The sequence below is a fragment of the Saccostrea echinata genome, unplaced genomic scaffold (genome assembly GCF_033153115.1).
Source record: "Saccostrea echinata isolate AGI-Se365-2 ecotype Australia unplaced genomic scaffold, CSIRO_AGI_Sech_v1 ptg000030l, whole genome shotgun sequence".
NCBI lineage: Eukaryota > Metazoa > Mollusca > Bivalvia > Ostreida > Ostreidae > Saccostrea > Saccostrea echinata.
Window position 1 is genome coordinate 33,137,778 of NW_026889779.1, and position 23,527 is coordinate 33,161,304.

The following is a 23,527-nucleotide window of genomic DNA, read 5'->3' on the forward strand; positions in this document are numbered from 1 at the left end:
CATCAATGAGAAATGCTTCTAATGAAAAAGGAAATGTTGTAGCTTACAAATTGATGAATGTTAATATATACATGACCAGTGCAATTACAACAAGTCATTTATCTTTATAGTCATCTACATATATTTGTAACCATACCGAGGCCATTTTAATTCAAGAAACCCCATAATTCATCTTATTTCATCAAAATATAAATTACATGTATACATGTATATCAAAAGGGGCAAATTAAAAAAAAATCTCTATTTCACTCTACTAGCATTAGGTATTAACGTCTCTCCTTTTTTTTTTCTTTTTTTTTTTTGGCAAAACAATTTATTAAGACATGTACATAACAATGTAATAAATAATCGAATTTTTATTCTAAGAGCTCTAAATCAGATACATATTAATTAAGGAGGGATTATTGTCTGGTTTCTGACTAAATGAAATACTCAAAGTATATTTGCTTACTTGTCTTTTATATTTAGATGTTAAAGATTTTAAAGATAATATTCTTCTTTCTTTTTCATAATAGTTCAATTTGAAATAGTAATTGTAAACTGACTTTGAAATCTAGCAGGGACTATATTTTTGGCGGGAGGGCGGCGTATGAAAATACATGTATCTCCTTTTCTGCTTCTCAAAATTACTATAGAATAAGGAATTTAAAAGGCATTTTTAAACAATCAAAGGCTTAAGGAAGTTTTAAAAGTAACGGAAATTAGTAAAAATGGACTAAGGTTTTGAAATATATCAAATAAATATGATTTTCTAGACAAATGGCAATATTATAGCCTTGGAAAGCTAAGGATTCTGAGAGCAGATTCGAGTAAAAATTCAGTAAAAAATGTTTTTCTCTCTTATTAAACGGTCAAAACTTTTGGTTTTTGTATCATTTCGTATCTTTACATTACTACTTTACCATATGTAAAAATAATATAATTTTAAATATACAAAGTATATAAAAATAACTAATATTCCCTAAAAAATGAAGAAAAATAGAGGAAATTCGGGTTACCCAATATCTATTTAGTTTAACCGTTTATCTCAGTTTGATATTACCATCTGGTAGACCTTTTGTTGTTTCAAGTTTTTATGTAAAAAGAAAAAGATTTAATCTTTTAAAATAAAAATAAGCATTACATGATTGGCAACAATAATTTCTGATTCTTAGTACCAGTCCACATAAAAATCAGACAAAGGGTGATATATGAGGGTTCTCAGAATTTGATGATTTTCCACACATAGATTTGTTTGAACTATGAACAATGTATGTAAAATGAAAAATGTTTTGAGTCATGGTTACCATGGAAACCCGGCCAAAGAAATTTCCTTAGCAACCGGCAATTTTTTCCATGTTGATGGACAAAAATTCACCTATCTTTAAGGCTTAAAATAAAATTTTAATACCATGAAAATTATTCTCAATTACTGGTGTAATAAAGATACACATTTAAAGTGTTTTAATAATGCAATGAAAGAATTTAGGTCTTAAGTTAGTTCTTTGCTAGCCATTGGAAGGTACATATGTTTTGCAATTTCTGCTGATTCAGCATTTTTCGTGATTTTGGCAATATTCAAGGCCAAATTTAAAAAAAGGCCAGATTAATACAGCTGTTGCGTGTATTTCACATAAAAGCAGATGAATTTCTCTTTTAGAATTTGAAGTCAAATCCATGGGCCTTTTTGAAAATCAAATCTGTTGCCTAGCAACAAATATGGGCATTTTGATACATAAAATGAGAAACAATGTAAAAAGTTTACGGAAAAATCAAATGAATTGTTATCTACAAAAACGAAAAACATCTTAAAATAGTAGTATTAAATTTGGACTTCCTAGCAAATTATTGAATATTGTATAATTATTTATCTCCATAGCAACAACAGGTTCTCCATAGCAACGGGCAAAGAAAGTTAATTTTGACATGTATTCATGTAATATTATTAATATTTATTCAAATTAAGTCAGAAAAATGTCGTTGAGCAAAATTGACAATGAAATGTTGGTCTTATTAAAGTTTATTTTTGGTATACTTAATCAACCCATGGCAACTATTACCAGTACATGACAACCAATGTGCAGTATGCCTCCTGTAAGATAGATTTGACTTTGGGATGATATTGTTTGTGATGGAAATGAATATTCAGTTAATGTGTTGATGATTGTATATGTTGAGAGAGCGGAAAGAATATAAAATGTTCTATCAGTGGTTGTCATGGCAACATGCAATCTCCTAATAATTAAGCCATGGCAATATGCAATCCCCTTAGCAACTAAACATAAAAATTCATAATTCACCGAAAAAACATTCCAGTTCAAAGTAGGTATGAATGATGTCGAATGGAATGTAAAACAAATTCTGCAATACAGACAACTAAAGCATGTAGCAGGTCTTTTCAAAGTATTTTATTGCTTTATACACCTTAAGTAACAACACTTGAAAAGTTAAGAAGAATTAATTTCATTAACAATGAATGTAACAACAAATCTCTTTTTTTTTACTCCCACTTCGACCAGTGCATGTACCATTTTAGCCCTCTGTGTAAATTCAGAAGTGTAACTTATTAAAGCTCTCTAAAATGAATTGATCAAGATTCCTCAAATTACTGATACAAAGAAGATCGGCGAACAAGGCAAGCGAACTGCCTATAGTGTAACAAACATAAAGGTGAAAAATTAAATCTCAATTACAAAATTTTCTTTGATATATCATCTAACATTAAAGTATACTTTATGTAAAATTTCCACAATTTGCAAAAATCTCACGAAGATTGAAATTATTTGCCTATGAAATAGCATACACACACACTAAAGATGGCAAAACGATCATTTTCTCATACTATAACACATTTTTTTGATATGAGTGGGTCATCGCTCCATTTTATTGAAAGGTTACCGTCAAAGTTTGCATAAAAATATACATTTTTTGGCAAACAAAGACAAGGAGCAAAGACCCACTATACCTTAAAAATACACTTTTATGACACAACATTCGCATCCTCTAAGAAATACTTTAAGTCCATTTAGTCAAGGGTCATATCACAAACACGATTTAAGGAGGCTGGGGGGTCAACAAATTAACCACAAATTAACCACCAGATTTAACTTAATTTTTTAGATATGATATCTCAAGCTGTCAACTATCATTTGGCAAAGAAAAATTTCAAAAATTTTAGTTTTAAAATTTGATCATTTTCTATATCTTCATATGGAGCTCTTCTTCTAAAGGAGATCAATATAGTCTAAAAATGGCCACAACCCCCCAGCCTCTTTAAATGCCACTATTTATCAGGAGTTGTATAGCGTAGTGGTTAGCGCGTTGGTATCAAAGGAAAATGATACTCAGGATTTTTATTGCTAGGGGGTTCGATCCCCATGAATACCCCATTAATTTTTAATAACAGTATAATTTTTGCCGGGAAAATTTTCCTCGGAAAAGTTTTATCATAATTTCAGGAATTTCAATAAAAAGAAATGTACTAATACTAATTTCACAAATTGAATTTGTTTTTTTACATATCTGAAGCTATAGGCATTCTGCACGCCTTGTTCACCTACTCCTTACATCTTTCTCTGATCTGATTATAAATAAGTTACCAAAATAAGGATGTATTCCATAAATAATGTTTTTCATGTAACTTGTACACACACATTAGTGTGTATTGTGGATTAACTCCAAGACATGTGCACGATATTATGGGCATAGTTTCAATGGCTGCATTTCATTTCCGGAATTTTTTTAAATTTTCATCTTTTATTTCCAACATTATAAAGTTTTTATCTCCGACATTTTTTCAAGTAGTACTTTTCTGCAATGAAAGCAGGATTGAAGACTTCACTTATGAAAAATTTTAATTAATAAATCATGGAGAAATCATTGAAATCCAAATAATGAGTTTTGCTTGAAGCCAATGTAATGATTAAAAAGATTCCCTGAGACACACGTAAGTATTGTGAACTTTCGTCATCTCCTTTTTTAAATGTTCAGATTTAAGTTTGAAATCAGATATGCTAGGATGGAAATTATAAGGCATACAGAAACCAGTCGACGTAAAAACAGGCCCATAGGAAGCAATTTCAGTTGGGGGGGGGGGGGGGGGCAACCAAACACTTTCATTTGGGAGGCACTATCAACTACCAAAAATTCCTTGGCAAAAAAGGTCATCAGACATTATTATTGAGTAGGCACAAACATATTGTAGCGAAGTTTTCTATAGTATTCTATATATTGGCAAAATAATTGGGGGGGGGGGGGGGCACGGGCCCCCGTGCTCCCCCGGTTCCTATGGCCATGAAAAAACCATCATCGTTGAAGGGATTCTCTAAAGACAGAAGAATGTTTTTATGTTTTTAAAAACAAAGACATCACATATGCATGTACATGCAGCACACGGAAAAATGCTATAAATCTTAATGCTACCTGTATAAATGTATTGTATTATATGTTTTTATTTATATTTTGAAAACGTAGTTTGAAATTAATTCTATAAAAATTCTATTTCCACCTATTTGGCTAACATAAAATTGCCAGAAAGATATCCTACAAATATTCTGGAAATACAAAAAATTGTCGGAAATGGAAAAAAAATTGTCGTAAATGAAATTAAAAAATGTCGGAAATGCTATGCAATATACCGGAAATGAAATGCAGTGAAAGAAAAGGTAGAGATTAAGTGAGCAAGCACATAAAATTATACTCTATACACCTAATAAAACCCTTAACCCTGGTAATGTTGATCTAACATATATTGTGTTCATTTGAGATAATTTCTGTTTTTCAAAAGATCAGATATAAGCTTGTATCTTTTACTTGTTGTTAAGAAGCTGACATATACTTTTTTGTCTCTGTGTAAATCCAAGTTATTTCATATCATGGTCTTAAGAATTGGATGAGGTTTAAAGGGAGGGAGGGACAAGTGGAAAAAACAACCTCGAATTTGTTACATGTACGTAGGCGTCTATAATGATAACCCATTTTAAGAAACATTTGAATAAATGTAGGGAGACTTTTTTTCAATGGAGTATGCAACTGATCTTCATTGAATGTAAAGATATTAAAATATACCACAGAAGGAACAATCAACTATGTTTATTAAATATTTACATAAATTATAAAATTACATATCACATCATTTTGTACAAATTTTTAACATCCAGTGATTTAAATACATTAAATGTATTTTCGGGGCTTGCCGGAAAGGCCTGAGAAGATGCCATTCGGGGAAAAAATCTTAAAGAATCTTCTTCTCAAGGACAACAAGATTATAAGTATATTGATAACCAAGCACCTCATTCAGTGCAGATTCAGTTTGCCAAAATCATGGACCCGATAGGTAATCTGGCATGATCATATTAATTTAGGAAAGGGTCATTTCAACTTCTTAAGAATATATAGCGAAAATATTCAAATAACAGCAGGAACAGATAGATTCAGGTGAGACTTGTGGCCCATGACCCCTTATTTTACAAAAAGAAATCCTGGAGGGAGATATAGTTTTTTAGTGAGAAATTCAAAAAAAAAAAAAAAAATTCAAACGTACATAAATAAATAATGCATACAATAGCAGATAAAAAGCAAAAACAGAGATTTAATACATAGATTCCCCTAAAACGTTTTGTTCCATATTTTAAATGTATGATATTGTTGGTTTCAAATTTAATTTAAATTTGTTTAACACAACCTGTTTTTAAGTCTACGTTATTCTTTAGTCTTTCGAAAACTTTAAATCCCAGTCACATTTCCAAAAGTGACCAATGGCCGAAGTTTTTTGAAACAAAAATAGGATTCTTCGGGGGACAGTCGGCAGTTGATCGGATGTTGTCTTGTCTGATTTTGAGTTCTTCTTTTTGCGTCAACCGGCCAATTTTGTGTCTGTCGGGACAAGTTATACTTTTTTCTGCGTTGGTGGCCGATTCCTTCAACATTGCTAGGATGGAAATTATAAGGCATCATTGTCAATATAAGGATCATTGTCCAACCATCGCAAGACAGTTTGTCATGTCGGTCGTAGGTCGATGGACATTTCAGGATTGGGTTTTCATAAAATGTCAGCCGACGGTGAAAATCACACAGCGGCTCAGCAAACGATGATCGGGTAAGGGTTGGCCTACTTAGCGATTTTTAACATGTAAAGGCATCGGTGTTCCTAGGAATTAAAAGGACATTGGCAAAGTTCCTGGTTATCGTATAGGATTTTTCAAGAACTCTTGAGTAGGTTCAATTGTATTAAACTGGCTATATTCTGGATTGTTTAACCTACCAAGCCAACCTTCCTTTTTAGATTTTGTCATATCAGTGTTTTTGCAATTCTCAATGCATTTCCTACCGGTATGTAAAATGTTAATAAAAGGGACTTACATAATTTTTCATCATAATATTTCTCCAAAACCCACTTATTTCATTTAGTTTTTGTATTATATACATTACTGTATCTTCATTTTCTATGACTTATAGATATTTTGACTGAAAATGTATATATAAGGCATGGACATACCAGCACCGATCTTTTTTTTTTTTTGGAGTTACTTCCCTTAACAGCTATAATTACATATTATTCATAATGGTCAAGAGAGTCAGACTGGTTGATTGATTCTATCATTTAATTGACTAAATTGATTGAAACACATTGTTATATAAATATTGGCATGGATTTATTTCAATTTTTATTCGTCTGTCTACCTTTCAGCATATATAACATCTTTGCTCTTCCCAGCATACTGAGCACAACTATGGTAAATGACGACCTGTTGGTTCTTTGTCCCCTAAATACAATGTATAAAAAAGCCATTACTACTTTTCTTTCTTGCTGTATAGATGATTCTACCCATTGAAGGAAGTACATGTGCTTTTGTTTACCTCTGTAAACATTGGCTTTAATTGGTTTTCACCGTTTAGAGAATTCTACACGGGAGATCACTCTCAATCACTATTTCATAAGTAAAAAAAACCATGTATTAAACCTTTTTTCTCCGGAAAACCTTGACTTGCCAATGTCCTTAAAGTGACTACTCTGCATCGCCCGATACTAGAATCGTCTGATTAAGTTTTTCAGCAGACGATACGATAATAATTTGGTCGCACGACCATCGGCTTAAATCATTTTATAAATGTGACGTAAGTATTACTCGAGGTTATTGATGCATAAAACTCTATATTTAGATATGAACAAACGTGTTTATCCTCTAACTGTTTGAAAAGAAAACTCTGCAATCTGTAATAAGTATAAATAGAATAATTAAATCCTGATCTTCCTACTCAATTTGAATCCTCTTACCAAATATTATTAGATACGTTTCCATAGTAACGATATTCTTTTTATTTATCTATTTATTTTCATGAGGAATAATTGTTACATTGTAATGCTTTCTGTAGTGATTATTTGAGAGTCGTACATGTATCCCCGAAATCTGTGACGAGTGCCAAATCTTTCAATACAGCGGTTACAGAGAATGAATCCCATACTGACAAAATTGCTGGCTATGTGCTAGGAATCGTTGCTATGGGTTAAATGAGTACAAAAATATTTTCCTAAAACAAACACGACAATGTCAATTTTTCTCAAACACATTTTTGTGACTTGATTTAGATAGATTTTACAGGTTTACATGAATATGTGTCAAAATTAAGTTTCTTTGCCTCGTTGCTATGGAGAAGTGTTGTTGTTGCTATGGAAATAAGTCAATGTTCGATATTCAATAATTTGCTACAACATTTTATATTCTTTCCACACTCTCAGCATATACAATTATCAGCACATTACTTGAATATTCAATTCCATGACAAACAATACGATCCCATAGTGCACATTGGTTGTCATGTACTGGGAATCGTTGCTATGGGTTGATTAAGTACCACAAAAACTTTAATAAGACCAACATTTCATTGTCAATTTTGCTCAACGACATTTTTCTGACTTAATTTGAATAAATTTTTAATAAGATTACATGAATACATGTCAAAATTGACTTTCTTTGCCCGTTGCTATGGAGAACCTGTTGTTGCTATGGAGATAAATAATTATACAATATTCAATAATTTGCTAGGAAGTCCTTTAATTCTACTATTTTAAAATATGTTTTTCGTTTTTGTAGATAACAATTCATTTGATTTTTCCGTAAACTTTTTACATTGTTTCTCATTTTATGTATCAAAATGCCCATATTTGTTGCTAGGCAACAAATTCAATTTTCAAAAAGGCCCGTGGATTTGACTTCAAATTCTGAAAGAGAAATTCATCTGCTTTTATGTGAAATAAACGCAACAGCTGTATTAATCTGGCCTTTTTTTAAATTTGGCCTTGAATATTGCCAAAATCACTAAAAATGCTGAATCAGCAGAAATTGCAAAACATGTGTACCTTCCAATGGCTAGCACTGAACTAACTTAAGACCTAAATTTCTTTCATTGCATTATTAAAACACTTTAAATGTGTATCTTTATTACACCAGTAATTGAGAATAATTTTCATGGTATTAAAATTTTATTTTAAGCCTTAAAGATAGGTGAATTTTTGTCCATCAACATGGAAAAAATTGCCGGTTGCTAAGGAAATTTCTTTGGCCGGGTTTCCATGGTAACCATGACTCAAAACATTTTTCATTTTACATACATTGTTCATATTGCAAGAGAAATTTATGAGTGAAAAATCATCGAATTCTGAAAACCTTCATGTATCACTTTCATACAATTTTGTCTGAATTTTATGTGGACTGGTACTTAATAACAAGGAAAAAAATTATGACCTTGATACGACCTTGTCTTTTTAATGAAACTGTCAAATATAATGTAATTGATTTCATCACTTGTTGATATTGTCTTCTTGATCAAGACATATTGTCTTGACAAAGCAAGTACCAACATTGTCTTTGTTTGTAAGGCTCATTATATTAAATGTATTTTAGAGGAACTTGGATTTAATTCTACAAGTGGTAATCCAACTTATACTCATAGTTCCCTTTCTAAGGAAGAAATTCTTCAAAATCATATGTCAGTTTTGAATATTTTTAATATTCCAAACAACCAAAATGAATTCGAATTACCATATTTATATTGGATTCCGAAACTTCATAAAAATCTTTACAAACAAAGATACATAGCGGGTTCCAGTAAATGTTCAACCAAGCCTCTATCTTTACTCCTCACTAAGATATTAACAGTGGTGAAGGAGAAACTTCAAGAGTACTGTGCAACAATATATTCGAGAAGTGATGTAAATCAGATGTGGATACTTAAAAATTCCAAGGAACTTTTGGAAAATTTGAAATCACAAGATTTTTCCAAAATCAACAGCTTAAAAACTTACGACTTTTCAACTTTATACACAACCATTCCCCACGATAAATTAAAGTCCAGGCTTTTTGATATCATTGACAGCTGCTTTTTCAATAAAAATGGAACTTGTAAATATACTTACCTTGTCATTGGTCATTTGCAAAATTATTTTGTTAAAAAACATTCTGATTGTACACACAAGTACTCTGAAGTTGACATTAAAAAGATGCTTGAGTTTCTGATTGACAATATCTATGTGGTTTTTGGAGACCAGGTCTTCCAACAATCTATTGGAATTGCTATGGGTACCAATTGCTCCCTGTTATTAGCAGACCTTTTTTTTGTATTCATATGAAGCAGAATTTGTCCAAAATCTTGTTTGTGAAAAGAAGAAAACACTTGCTGTGGCGTTCAACTCGACATTTAGATATATCGACGACGTATTGTCAATTAACAATGGCTATTTTCATTCTTATGTCGATACGATATATCCTGGTGAACTTGAGATAAAAGATACCACAGAGTCTGACACATCTGTTTCATATTTGGATATTTTACTTGAAAAAGACGTTAATGGTAATCTAACAACCAAGCTTTATGATAAACGTGATGACTTTAACTTTTCAATCGTCAACTTCCCTTACTTATGCAGCAATATACCTTCATCACCTGCATACGGGGTATATATCTCTCAGTTGATTCGATACGCAAGAGCATGCTCTACGTATGTACAATTTCTAAAACGAGGTAAATTATTGACAAATAAGTTGATGAAACAAGAATATCAGCTATCTCGTTTAAAGTCATCATTTCGTAAGTTCTATGGTCGATACAATGACCTTGTCAGCAAATACAATTTATCATTGAGTCAAATGCTGACTAACGTTTTTCATACTAATTGTTAGGCCATTATTTACACACTGAATTGTCGACGGATTTTTCCGTTATTTCCCGATCATGACAAGGAGCACACGGCGGGTGTGACCGGTCGGCAGGGGATGCTCACTCCTCCATGGCACCTGATCCCACTTCTGATGTTTGGAGGTCCGTGTTTGCTCTGTTCCTATTTTGTATTGTATAATGGAGTTTTGAGCTTGAATACTGTTCGTTATCTCCATACATTTCATTGAATCTGTGAAAATTTCATTAATTTTTAAATATGATAAACACAAGAAGAATCCCTCCTTAAAGCTTTGGACTCTTATTATTAGCGTCCCTTTTCAACAAGTATTTCTTTATGATAGGTTTAATGCAAAGATTAACACTTTTCCCATCTATGCGTCTATTCCTAGGAAATATTGACTTGACATTAAGTGTCTGTTTTCATTTTAAATACGATACAGCAGCATAAATTTAGATTAAAAATCATGCTAAAACACTTTGTGTTTTTCTTTCTTTATCTAACATTAAAAGTTGACAATAAGATATTTTGCTCAGTTTATCATTATTCAAACGCTTTTTCATTCTATACAGAAATATAGAAATTAAACGTTTTATTTTCCATTGATATGTAGTACTTTTTAAAATGTTTTTTGATAGGAATACATCTTTAAAACAGTGGTCATTAAATGTTTCTTATTTGTTTAGTATGATTTCTCTTATATTGCATGCATCTTTTACATTTCAAGGCGTTCAACTCGTGATATATAAAAAGATACTGCTGACTTACTGCTTGTATCTTGATGGCAGAGATGGCCTGTCAATTATAACAATATCCCAAAATAGGGATATCTATACTGATAAAGATTTCTATATTTATTATGACATACGAATGAAGTTAAATTAACTTCATCTGCTGATAAAAGGCTCACAATGATAAAAAGATAAGAATAGTATCGATTATAACCTTTACCTTTGAAATAAATATCTAATAGATTAAATATCGTACGCTCTCTCTATTTCATTCTGGACTGAACCGTCCGTTCGTGAAAGGACACAACTTAACCACCACTTTGATATTTTCGATTTTTAGTCTTTGTTGTTTACTTACGCCTCGGTGTTGTTTTCTTTAATAAAGCTTAGAATGCTGGTAAAATCAGGCCTCAGTCGCCAATCGTCATCCCAGCACATCTTCATTAATTTCAACATCTGAGGTTTAATGGCCTCTGTCTTGATGATTTCAGGTTTATACGACTGGCCACTGTGTATGCCCTTTATTATGTCTATAATTCAAATAGCAGGACTGCGTCAAATTCGCTCTAATCATAAACATTTAAGTTGGTTTCATTTGCATGACCATTAAAGAGATAAAACGAATAGTAAGAAAAGTAATGAAGACAATTTTCAAGATATATTAAGACATCCTCTACGATCAAACCATTTGAGAGACTAAAGGATGTGAAGATAAATAATAAATGTACTTGTGTATGTTTTAACAAAACTATGTTATATTAAAACCATAATTTTATAGGTATGGCAAGTACTACAGAGACAGATGAAGAAATGTTAAGTCAGAAAAATATCCAACCTTTACCTGCCTACCAATCCTTTACCATCGAATTTGTGTAACGCTGCTTCTATCTTAATACAGAAGAACTTACAAGAATGAAAAATGGTGATCGATCTTAAAAAAAATATATACTTTTTTTTCGTTTCCTTTAATCTTACTAGGAAATATATGAAAAGAACGAAAAGATTAAAAATAGAAAGCCAATTAAATCAGCATTCGTAACTATTTTCTTTATGGAAGAAACTATCCCACAAAAGCAGAAATTTTATACATTCATTGTATTTCTATGAAAATTAAGAGGTACATGTATTAGCAAATACAGTTTGTTAATAGTTTTGAGCTTTTTACTGTTGAAATAACTTTCAGGGAATTCATAAATATTTGAGATTTAAGGTGAAGTACCTTTTGCTGTTTTTCCTGAAATAGGAAATGGTCCGTTTCGGTAAAACGTTTCGTGCATGATGATTCCATAACTGTATACATCACCAGCCCGTGTGCCATTTCTGGGAGCTATGTCGCCAGACCTCAATATTTCCGGAGATGTCCATAATAAATCTGTAACCCAACAATTCTCAATAATCAGTCAACAGATCTATGGAACGCCATAGTGGCCTTATGTGATGGGTCTTCATTATGATGAGGAGATTTTTGCATTACAAATACACTGTGGGTATTTCATTCTGATGAGTTAGTTTTGCATACTGCGCTATAGGCATTTCATTGTAATGAGGTGGATTGCATAATAGGCTGTGGGTACTTAATTATGATGTGGTTTTTTTGCATGATTTTTGTCTTGATTTTTTTCAATATGATGAGGCGCATTTACATCATATTTCATTATGATACAGTGATTTTGCGTAATATGTTGTGGGTGCTTCATTAAGATGTGGTGGTTTGCTTTATATGATGTAATTTTTTCATTATAAAAGGTGCATTTACATTATATATGTTGGTATTTCGTTATGATTAGATGGTTTTACATTTTATGCTGTGGTTACTTCATTATGATGAGCTGCTTTTGCATAATATGCTGTGGGTATTTCATTATTATGAGATGGGTTTGTATTAAATGCTATGGATACTTCATTATGATGAGGTGATTTTTCAATATACACTTGTATCTGTCGGTATTTAAATCTGATAAGGTGCTTTTACAATATATACAGGGGGTACTTTATAATGATGAGGTGCTTTTACATTACATTCACTTATCTCATCATAATGCAGTACCCACAGCATATAGTGCAAAAGCACCTAAACATGATTATACAACTCATCTCATAAGGCAGCTAAGGCATTCCATAGGTCTCTATGTGTTTTTCCTTATCAATAAGGTTTAATTAGATAATTGATCTACCATTACGATCTCGTATTATTAAAATTTATAAATATATGTGTCTCTGACAAAACTATTTATCTGCAGGTAATTTATATATATATATATATATATATATATATATATATATATATATATATATATATATATATATATATATATATATATATCGGACCTTTAAATTTTTCCATTTTCTTAATATTTTCCAGTTGTTCATGCTCGTAGAAAGCTGATACGCCGTAATCTGTGACCTTCACAGTCCATCTGTTGTCGATGATACAATTAGAACTTTTAAGTCGCCCGTGGGATTTCAGGACGGATGAGTGGAGATACTTCATTCCCTTAATTAAGAAGAACTTCATTTTGTAAGACTGGATATGAATAATCCTTATGATAATCCGTCCTTCATATTAGATTGTGACCTTGACCTCGTTCAAATGATTATCAGTGGGTATTAAACAGCATTCCATCGTGTTTTACATCTTGACCTTTGAGTCGCCATTATGATAGAATCACAAAAACACATTTATTATGAATAGCAACATACTGACTACTTTTTTTTAAATTCTGGTAAAAGAAAAAAAACCTAATGACATGTAGCACTGACACGAAAAGCTAAAAGAACGGAAATACATTTCTCTCAATCCAACTTCCTACAGAAAAGGGAGATAGGCACATTATATGAAAACTGTTACCTTTTACAAATGTTTTATTCATTAATCTCACCATGGCAATGTCTTTCAATATTCCAACTTTGAAAGCCCATTCTAATCTGATATCATCATTTTCCAAGACATCCTAGAATAAGCAAAATTTGAAACAAATTAGATCATTACTATCTGAAACAAACAATTGTTAATTCACACCACAAGCTTCATTTATTGTATTAGGTAAGTGGCCTATATTATATAGCCTATAAACAAGACATATTTTATATATTTTACATACATGTACCAAATCAGTTAGTGTCTGAATTCAGTAAAATAGTTTTAAGCTTCACAATGCCCTTAAGAACATGGTTAAAGTTTAATATCCATTAACATGTTGCAAAGTTAAAGTACTTTTGTTTTGGATTTTCCTAATTAATTAGAATGCTGAATTCAATGACTTCTCCACCAGCAGTTTTATGATTTAATTTCCGATTACATTCAGTGTCTTATTAAAATAACAATGGAACCGGAATTACAGAGAATTAATCTGAGAACCTGTGTACCTGAAGACTTCCCTTGGTGCCATACAGAAACAGGCAGCAGATATTGGGAGGATCGATACAAGCGCCGATAAAAGGATTCACATTGGAATGCAAAAAATCCCGCATCTGAAAGCAACAAATGATATGCATCCTGTACATCCTCTAGCATCGTCTAGCGTTGCCGGGTATTTTCAAAAATAAACAATAAAAAAAAGAAAGCATTAACCTTTTAGGAAAAAACAAAAAATCCTTGTCTGTGAAGGTATATATATATATATAGAGAGAGAGAGAGAGAGAGAGAGAGAGGATATTCAATGTTTTGTAGATGAATATGGAATTTATTTCACGAGTGGGACAGGATTTTTTGATATTTTCACGAGTGCGAAGCACGAGTGAAAATATCAAAAAATCCTGTCTCACGACAAAACATTGAATTTTCTGTTTATTACATTTTCTTTGATTTTCCCTTTGCCTCTGTCTTTTCTTAACACAGTGTCATAGGCTTGACGTCATAGTTGAACGGTTGAGACGTCATAGCTTAGAAGTTGTGTGATTGAAAACATTACATAGCAAGGATTTTAGCAACATATTTGGGAAGAAATTTGCAGTTTTAGCTCTATCAAGATGCTTACTTACTTATGACAGGCCAGAAATTATTTTTTACTTACTTTGATATCCTTTCACATTGTGAGAGAATATCATTTTTGGTATCCATCCTTTCACACTGTGAGAGAATATCACTTTTATTCAATAAATAAATCACAGTATTTCACTGTTGAAAATGTAATATATATATATATATATATATATATATATATATATATATATATATATATATATATATATATATATATATATATATATATATATATATATATATATATATATATATTCAGTTATATTTTGTAGAGTAAATTGTACATATTTTTGTGGAATGTATGGTCGCTCCATGACCCAAAGGTCCTGCAGTGATCATATAGAGACCTTGAGTCAACTGAATGGTCACTGATAATAAATGACAAGTATAATTTTTTTTTTTCTAGTTTTTGATTTATATTTCAGTTCTTTCTTTCTGAAAAATCATTGGAGACATGCACACTTGAGCAAAGCTTCAATTCAATAATTTCTTTAGTTTATAAATGATAAGATGTTGATACCTTTTGAAGCAATTAAAAGCGTTTTATCATTAAACTTTAATTATTAGAAATAAATGGATAAAAAAGTCTTTCTGTATTCCAGTAATCGAATCAGGACAGATATTACCATGTATTCACCTTCTGTTATTCATCAAGGAGGTTTACGATGGGTTTACAAGTTTAATTTTCTATCTTTATTCCGTAGGTTTCTTGATCATTCCACACCAATATATTCAGGAAAAGAACAATTAACTGCAACGGATATTAGGAGTCTTTTTTATGTTTATAGTCATAAATACCCGAGATAAATAACCACCTTAAGGAGCGTTGTACACGACTTCTAATGAATCACATGCATTTATAACTAATTGAATATAATAATTTCTTTTTAATCATAGGACTCGTTCACTTTGATAAGACATTTAAACGTATAAATCTATTCTACCAAAAGGAATGTCCATGGAAAAAAAATCAATTTTGATCAAATAGAATGTAAGAAAAAATTGTATATACCGGAGCTGGAAAAATGCATTCCCAATATTGATGTTCAATCTCTCATGGGAATCTCTAAATTTAATTTACGTTGGGCACAAAGCAAGAATTATTTTTGTAATTAATTCATTCATCAATTTGTTATTGTTAGATTAAATAATGAGAAAATATGTACATAAGCATGTAGCCGACTTTTTATGATTTACGAAACAAAAAAGAACTCATTCTCAGGAGTGGGCTTAAAAATGTTTACAATTGATCCATCCATTTTGACATGTATACACATGTACCTTTTAGCTTAGTATCACACTAGGAAATACAATTACCTTGGAGTTATGAAATTAATAAATAGACCAGTAATGACTAAAAATTCTATCTGTATTTTAATCTTAAATAAAAATCACGTTAAAGTTGTTTAAAAACTTTAGAAAATTTTAATTTGTTAATAGATAGTTATAAAAACGTTACCTAAAATATCTCAAACAGGTTTTTCAGTGACCATCGAAAAGTATTAAACAGTCACTGAAAGAATTTTTAAAAAAAAAAAAAAGAGATAGGTTTTGGGCTTATCAGGCAGTGAGCATTTAGTGACTGAATGGTCACTGAATACTGCCTTCCAATGTCAACTTCAAGGTCTCTTTGGTGACTACATTTACCACATACCGCTCTTAGTTCCACCAGGTCCGTCATATTGAGCTGAACTGTAGACAGAGGGCTACTTTTGATTGCTACAGTCTGACCTTTATACTCGGCTGTCTTGGTAAAGTTAAGGTTGCTTGTACCATTACTACTGGCTTCACAGTCAATCATTGAAAAGGTACTCTTACTGAGCTAAACAAATAATAATGGACTCCGAGTTATACAAGGTATGGAACAGAAACTTATACTATCTTACAAAAATTACGAGATATACTATATCTGTGAGATATCTAATTCAATATAATTCAATGTGTTTTCTATATATTTCTTACATATATTTCTATATGCTTCTTACATATATTTCTATATGCTTCTTAATATAATTTTTATTAAAAATCTTCTCAATGGTAAAGTGAATAGACCTCTGTCCCTTCCTTCGTTGCACATTAAATCAATTGTTCCAAAGGGCATGGATGAAAATAACAATATCAAATTTTACTTTAACTTCACATGTCTAGGTGACAGGTGTTTGCTGGCAGTCTCTAGTTAGCATTATATCGCCATGGAGATCCGGAATATGTGAAGTGAAATTTGTTATGTATTGGAAAGATTGCCGGTTACAATATCTTCACACTATGAAATTCTTTCTAGGACTATCATTTACCTTGCTTCACATTTATCTGGTTACTGATATGTAACGTTAATATTTTATTTCACCACTGATTCCTAACTATCATTTACCTGATTACCGATTCCTAACTATCATTTACCTGCTACCGATTCCTAACTATCATTTACCTGACTACCGATTCCTAACTATCATTTACCTGACTACCGATTCCTAACTATCATTTACCTGATTACCGATTCCTAACACTATCATTTACCTGACTACCGATTCCTAACTATCATTTACCTGATTACCGATTCCTAACTATCATTTACCTGATTACCGATTCCTAACACTATCATTTACCTGACTACCGATTCCTAACTATCATTTACCTGATTACCGATTCCTAACTATCATTTACCTGATTACCGATTCCTAACACTATCATTTACCTGACTACCGATTCCTAACACTATCATTTACCTGACTACCGATTCCTAACACTATCATTTACCTGATTACCGATTCCTAACTATCATTTACCTGATTACTGATTCCTAACTATCATTTACCTGACTACCGATTCCTAACACTATCATTTACCTGACTACCGATCCCTAACTATCATTTACCTGACTACCGATTCCTAACTATCATTTACCTGATTACCGATTCCTAACACTATCATTTACCTGACTACCGATTCCTAACTATCATTTACCTGACTACCGATTCCTAACTATCATTTACCTGATTACCGATTCCTAACACTATCATTTACCTGACTACCGATTCCTAACTATCATTTACCTGATTACCGATTCTATACACTATCATTTACCTGATTACCGATTCCTAACACTATCATTTACCTGGCTACCGATTCCTAACTATCATTTACCTGGCTACCGATTCCTAACTATCATTTACCTGATTACCGATTCCTAACACTATCATTTACCTGACTACCGATTCCTAACTATCATTTACCTGACTACCGATTCCGCGCTTGTTTCCCTTTCTGCTAATGTCGTTGATATCAATTTTCCAAGTCATCTTTATTATTTGCAGGTCATATTTTCTCTTCCTGTAATTGAGAGTTGAGGAGAATGAACATTAATCGAGCTCAAAAACCAAACTAAAAATATAAATTGGGAATAGAGCAAAAATGGGCCCCTGGAAAAGCCAGAGATGGAATCAGATGTCATGGATGTGTTTGTATCCCCTGTAAACCGGCCATACCCGCATGTAGCCCTTTGTCTCGATAGGGCAAATGGAGAAAACCGTAGACAATTCAGTTTGAAAATAATGACTTGACAATTTAATTTAAAAAACACAAGTCAACATTTGATCAAAGGAAAAGTTGTATTTACATAGAATTTGTGAAATGCTAATTTTAAACGCGATGGTAAATATAATTTAATTGAACAGTAAGCAATCTCAAAATCTACATATAATACAAATCTGTTAACAGGGCATAAAACAAAGATCCCATTGATAATTCCAGAGGTGTGATCAGGTGCCTATGATCATAGGAGTAGGCATCTCCTGTTGACCTGTCATACCCATCTATTGATCAAGTAGACAGAATATTCCGTAGTCAAATTTAACATAGAAAAAAATGGCTAACATTTGGTATGAAACACTTCAGCTAAGGTTATATGTGCTAAAAGGTCATTATAACGACCATAGAATTCAGGAAATGATGACTGTGAACGAGGTTGTTGAAATCCCTGTGACATCAATTAGCCAACTTTGAGGAAGAACTGAAGTGTTAAACTGAAGTTTTATTTACTGTTTTTAGATTTAATATATAAGGAAAAGTATAAAAACGAGAGGAAAGAATGACATGATCAAGTTTTTTAAGAATAAATAATAAATAAAAATAAATAAATAAATAAAAACAGAACCCAAAGGGCATTGTCTTTATTATCCAACATTTCTTGAAACGAAATGAAATCAAAACAATCAGAAAATTTCATTACTTTAACACTGTTACCCGAATAAAAAGGTAAAATTGTGACGTTAGACAGGATAAAATGCGTCATGAAGGTGTATGTGATATTTTAAGAAACATGAGATTTTCTTCGTCTGTTATAATGTGGACACATGAACTTAAATGCTTTGATTCACACTTAAATGAAATATCTCACCTGATATAAAATCCCGATATAATAATGGCGATGAGAAAAACGACGACAACAGACAGGGAGATTATAATTTCAGTGGTATGATCTGAAAAAATACTACAATTTAGATAAATGATACAAACGACTTAAGGTGTCTAGTTCTGTATCATATCTTACTGGATATGTTTCATACATTATATTTCCTTATATTCAAGCGCTATGTGATGTAGGTAAATTTTGCATGGTAGATGTATTGGTTGAGATTAAAGATCACAATATAATTCTTAAAAGTTCAATAAAATAAATGAAAAATAAGATGTGTTTGTGAAACACTGATACCCCCGTATGGCATCTCATGGGGAAGGTAAATTTTTTTCAAAGCAAATCAAACTCCAAGGAAGATTTAAAATAAGTATTGGTACTCAAAGAAAGGTATTATCACAAGAAATACGCATTGCGATATATGAAAGTTCTTGCAGCGAACATTCAGAAAATATGATCAAAGTTAAAGTTTTTCAAGAGTAGTTAAAATTCCAAATCAAGGTCATAATTACAAAAATAATGGTATTTAAGGAAACGTCTTGTTACAAGTAAAACACCTATGAAAAATGAAAAACCGAAGAACCAAGAGTTTAAAAATTATGACCAAGTTTAATTTTTATTTCAAAAGTAGGTCAAACTTTAAATCAAGGTCGAAAAGTCAAAACTGTTGGTAACTCCCAGAAGAATGTGAATTTATTTCTATAATTTGATTGACATCACACCCCTGTCAAGATATCCACTGTTTCACTCAACAGTTTTTTTTTATATATGCCATTAAGGTAGCTGAAGGCCCGGTTTACTCTCTGAAAGCATGCACTAAACCTTCATTCGTTTCAAAATTTTATATCTGAAATTTTCGTGAGATTTGTATGCATGAATTTCAATTTATATGATTAAAGGTATCACAATAAATATGGATACTAATACTTCATAGAAAAACGTGTATTCTAAATTTTAAAACTGCCAAAATGAATAATAATATAACTATTTGCAAAGAATTTTATAGCATTGCATTTTACATTGAAGAAAAGTATTTATTTTAGTATCACATTTCCCAACATAAAGAGAACATTTACTTTCAATGAATGTAAACAATAATTGTACAGACCTCACACAAGCTTTAAATGTAAAATTTTATATTGTTTTGGTGTATTTTTATAAGCTTTTTGTAGTCTGATACTGTTAATACGGAGAGATTTCTAGGTCCAATTCTACTGTGAAGTCAGAAAACCCTCCAGCTACCATAGAAAGATTAATTGTAGTCAGCAACTACCAAGTAATGTTATAAACAAAAAGATGGTATTTTATAAAACCTTTTTTTTTTCTCTTGAAGGCTGGGATGATATACGATATAAATACATGGAAATTAAAAATATATGCTAGGGAAAATGATTACCTTTGATTATAGGTGGACAGAACTCGTTAGAGAAACCACACGGTGGTGTACTTGGTGGTGCCTCCCCGTCTTTGGTCAACCACAAAGTAGACTTATCTTGCCAAATACTCACTATCTGTTGCATGATGGAAAAATAACGATGACTTATATATTAATTCTTAATTTTGGCTTTATAATGCATATCATTCTACATACATTCAAATTGCTACATAAACTAGAAGTTGATTAATTGGTTTGTGTTTTTAATGCCATTTTTGGACTTTTTACTAAATGTTGTACTACATACAATTAATTTACTACATACACTAAATGTTGATCAATTTGTTTGTGTTTTTGTAGCATTTTTTTTTCAATATTTCTCAATAATTCAAGCTAGGATATCATTTGATTTGTAGACAGAATAATTGTTACAAAGCTGATGCTTTCTTACTTCTGATCCTGTTTCTACGATGGCAAAAATCCTTGTTTCATCGCTCTTATTTTTCAGATCTTCGACCCAGAACACAGGCTGTTTATCTCCATTACCGTCAAAATGAATTTTACCACTGGTACCTTGAATACGTTAAAAAACATTTCTAGCCTAATTTCGCAAATAGAACTTTATAGATATTTGATCGTAAATGTTATTAAACAGTTTTCATTGCATCTTGCACTGGACTAAATAAAGGGTTTTATATATACTACTCTATAGATAAAATATGAAGATCACATAATCTTGAACAAAAGTAATTGTTTTAAGATATTTCTACGCTTACCATTATAAGTTAAGTTATGTGTAAATTTGAAAAGTCCAGCACCGTCTCTGTGATTTAGTCCTTTATTGTAACAATGTTCCCACCACAGAACGACCAGATACATAGAGTCATGTAATGTTGGAGCTGATGTGGAGGGCTACAACAAGAAAACCAATATGTACAGTGCAGGAAACTAATTTTGTTACAGCATCGATGCTGAATTGAATGCTTCCTTTGCTTGCTGATTTGAATGCTTCCTTTGCTTGCTGATTTAATGCTAGTAATCCTTTTGCTGATGCTGTTTTATAATTAGGTCAATGCTACCGGAAGTAGCATCATGCTACCGGAAGTAGATAATGAATTTCAGCATTGCCGTTTAAAGCAATAAAAGTCCCTTTTACAATTATTTGATCATAATATCTCACTATGTATCAATAATGTGAATACTTTAACCAATATTCTTTCTTTCTTTTTTAATTTTTTACTGAATTAAAACTCATTGATTTTCTGATGCTAGTAGGATAATGCTGATTTTATGTAGGTCAATTCTGGTTTTATCCTTTGCTTGCTGATGCTTATCCTGGTAATGCTGTTTTTTAAATGCTGATGCTGATGCTAGCTCGATCCTGATGCTACTAATGCTTATGCTGATGCTGGTTTATGTAACAAAATTAGTTCCCTGCACTGTATCAACAGAAGATACAGAGGAAGCAAATTCAGTTAGAGGGAGGGGGGTCATATTCAAGTATTTTGACAGGCAAAAACTACCATTTCTATTGTTAACTTTATACTGGCAAAATTATTAAGGACACCCCCTCCCCCGGTTCCTACTATTGCCTGGAGTTAACATAGTTTCTAAAGCCTTTTTTAAATACAGAAAGCTTGTATTTTTTCAATATAACAGAATTACTTTGAACACATGAACATGATATGTTATAAAAAATAGCTTTTATATAATTACGGATAAGCCTTCATCAAGTGCTGTAGAATCGTTCCAGGGGGGCTCGGTCATTCTCTGTGGGATCATCCTCATTAGTTCTAAGTGACGCTCCTTGCTGGCATCGTCAAACCATCTGGCTGCCGTCAACTGAAATCAGGTATGTGCTAGAAATTCGTGATTTATGAGATATGTACATATCAATAATATAGGTATGCACAAAAGTATTTTTTGTTTGAAAACTTTGAAAAATGACTAATTATGTCTGGAATTAAAAGTCTTTGTCTTAATGCTGAATAAAGAGTTGAGAAACTATTATCTTCCTTTCGGGCATTCATACCAAATCAAAATTACTTTTTAAAACTTGTTTTGTTTATAAATAAATGAGGAAAATTTTCAATCCTACATGAATGACATGACGAAATGCTTCACGTGATATGACGTCATCAGAGTCATTCTTGTACCATGCTCTGTACCGATATTGCTCGTCGTTTGATAAAAAGTTTGGATCGATGAAGACGTAATCTCCCGTTGTCATTCCATTGTAGTGAGCTCGTATCATTATTTTTCGGAAATTAGTATTCTCTGCACACATAAACACAACTAAAACAGTAAATTAAATAGAATGTTTCACGACTCAAACATAAATATTCTGTTATTAAGAATGATTCAAGGCTTTATTTTCATAATTTTGACAAGATTCCGTTTGAAATTATCAAATAATATTTGAATACTGTGAACAAAATTTAAAAACGTTACAATTACTCTTGGAAACAATTTGAGAAAAACACAGATTTAAAAAAATATTGGATGTCAATTTATCAGAACATTCATACTTCTCGCTGTTTTCCTTATAATGTTCAAATACTGATCTATCTGACTGTTCGTGGGATTTTCTGTGAAGCGTAGGTAGGAAGCCACGGTAATCTTATGATGTGCCACTCTGGTTAGAAAGCCATTCATCGCGTGCAAGCAAAGGTCTGTTAAAAGAAATGTATTTCAAACCAACATATTTAAGTGACTTTAAAAAGTTCGCAAGCCATTTTGATTTGGTGACGTTAAATTACAGAGAAAGAATTGGCAATGGCAAATCACATTAAATTTTGATCTATTCAACCGTTATAATACGCATCTATATCAATTATCATAATAGCATCAAAGATGAAGTTTTCAGTTACCG

General features: G+C 31.7%; 1 protein-coding gene across 1 annotated transcript in view; it reads right to left on the reverse strand.

Moving 5' to 3' along the window:
* LOC133196739 (atrial natriuretic peptide receptor 1-like) overlaps positions 1-23,310 on the reverse strand; it is a 30,632-nt gene extending 7,322 nt beyond the window's left edge. Inside the window, exons 1-14 of the mRNA XM_061332599.1 lie at positions 23,184-23,310; positions 22,754-22,950; positions 22,372-22,497; positions 21,432-21,567; positions 21,088-21,228; positions 20,677-20,772; positions 19,263-19,344; positions 18,100-18,196; positions 16,521-16,688; positions 14,251-14,355; positions 13,764-13,835; positions 13,213-13,378; positions 12,104-12,256; positions 11,243-11,414 (exon numbers count right to left, since the gene is read on the reverse strand). Of these exons, the coding sequence (XP_061188583.1) occupies positions 11,243-11,414; positions 12,104-12,256; positions 13,213-13,378; positions 13,764-13,835; positions 14,251-14,355; positions 16,521-16,688; positions 18,100-18,196; positions 19,263-19,344; positions 20,677-20,772; positions 21,088-21,228; positions 21,432-21,567; positions 22,372-22,497; positions 22,754-22,950; positions 23,184-23,310 (1,838 nt within the window). The remainder of the gene's footprint in view (positions 1-11,242; positions 11,415-12,103; positions 12,257-13,212; positions 13,379-13,763; positions 13,836-14,250; positions 14,356-16,520; positions 16,689-18,099; positions 18,197-19,262; positions 19,345-20,676; positions 20,773-21,087; positions 21,229-21,431; positions 21,568-22,371; positions 22,498-22,753; positions 22,951-23,183) is intronic.
* Between the last annotated feature and the right edge of the window lie 217 nt (positions 23,311-23,527).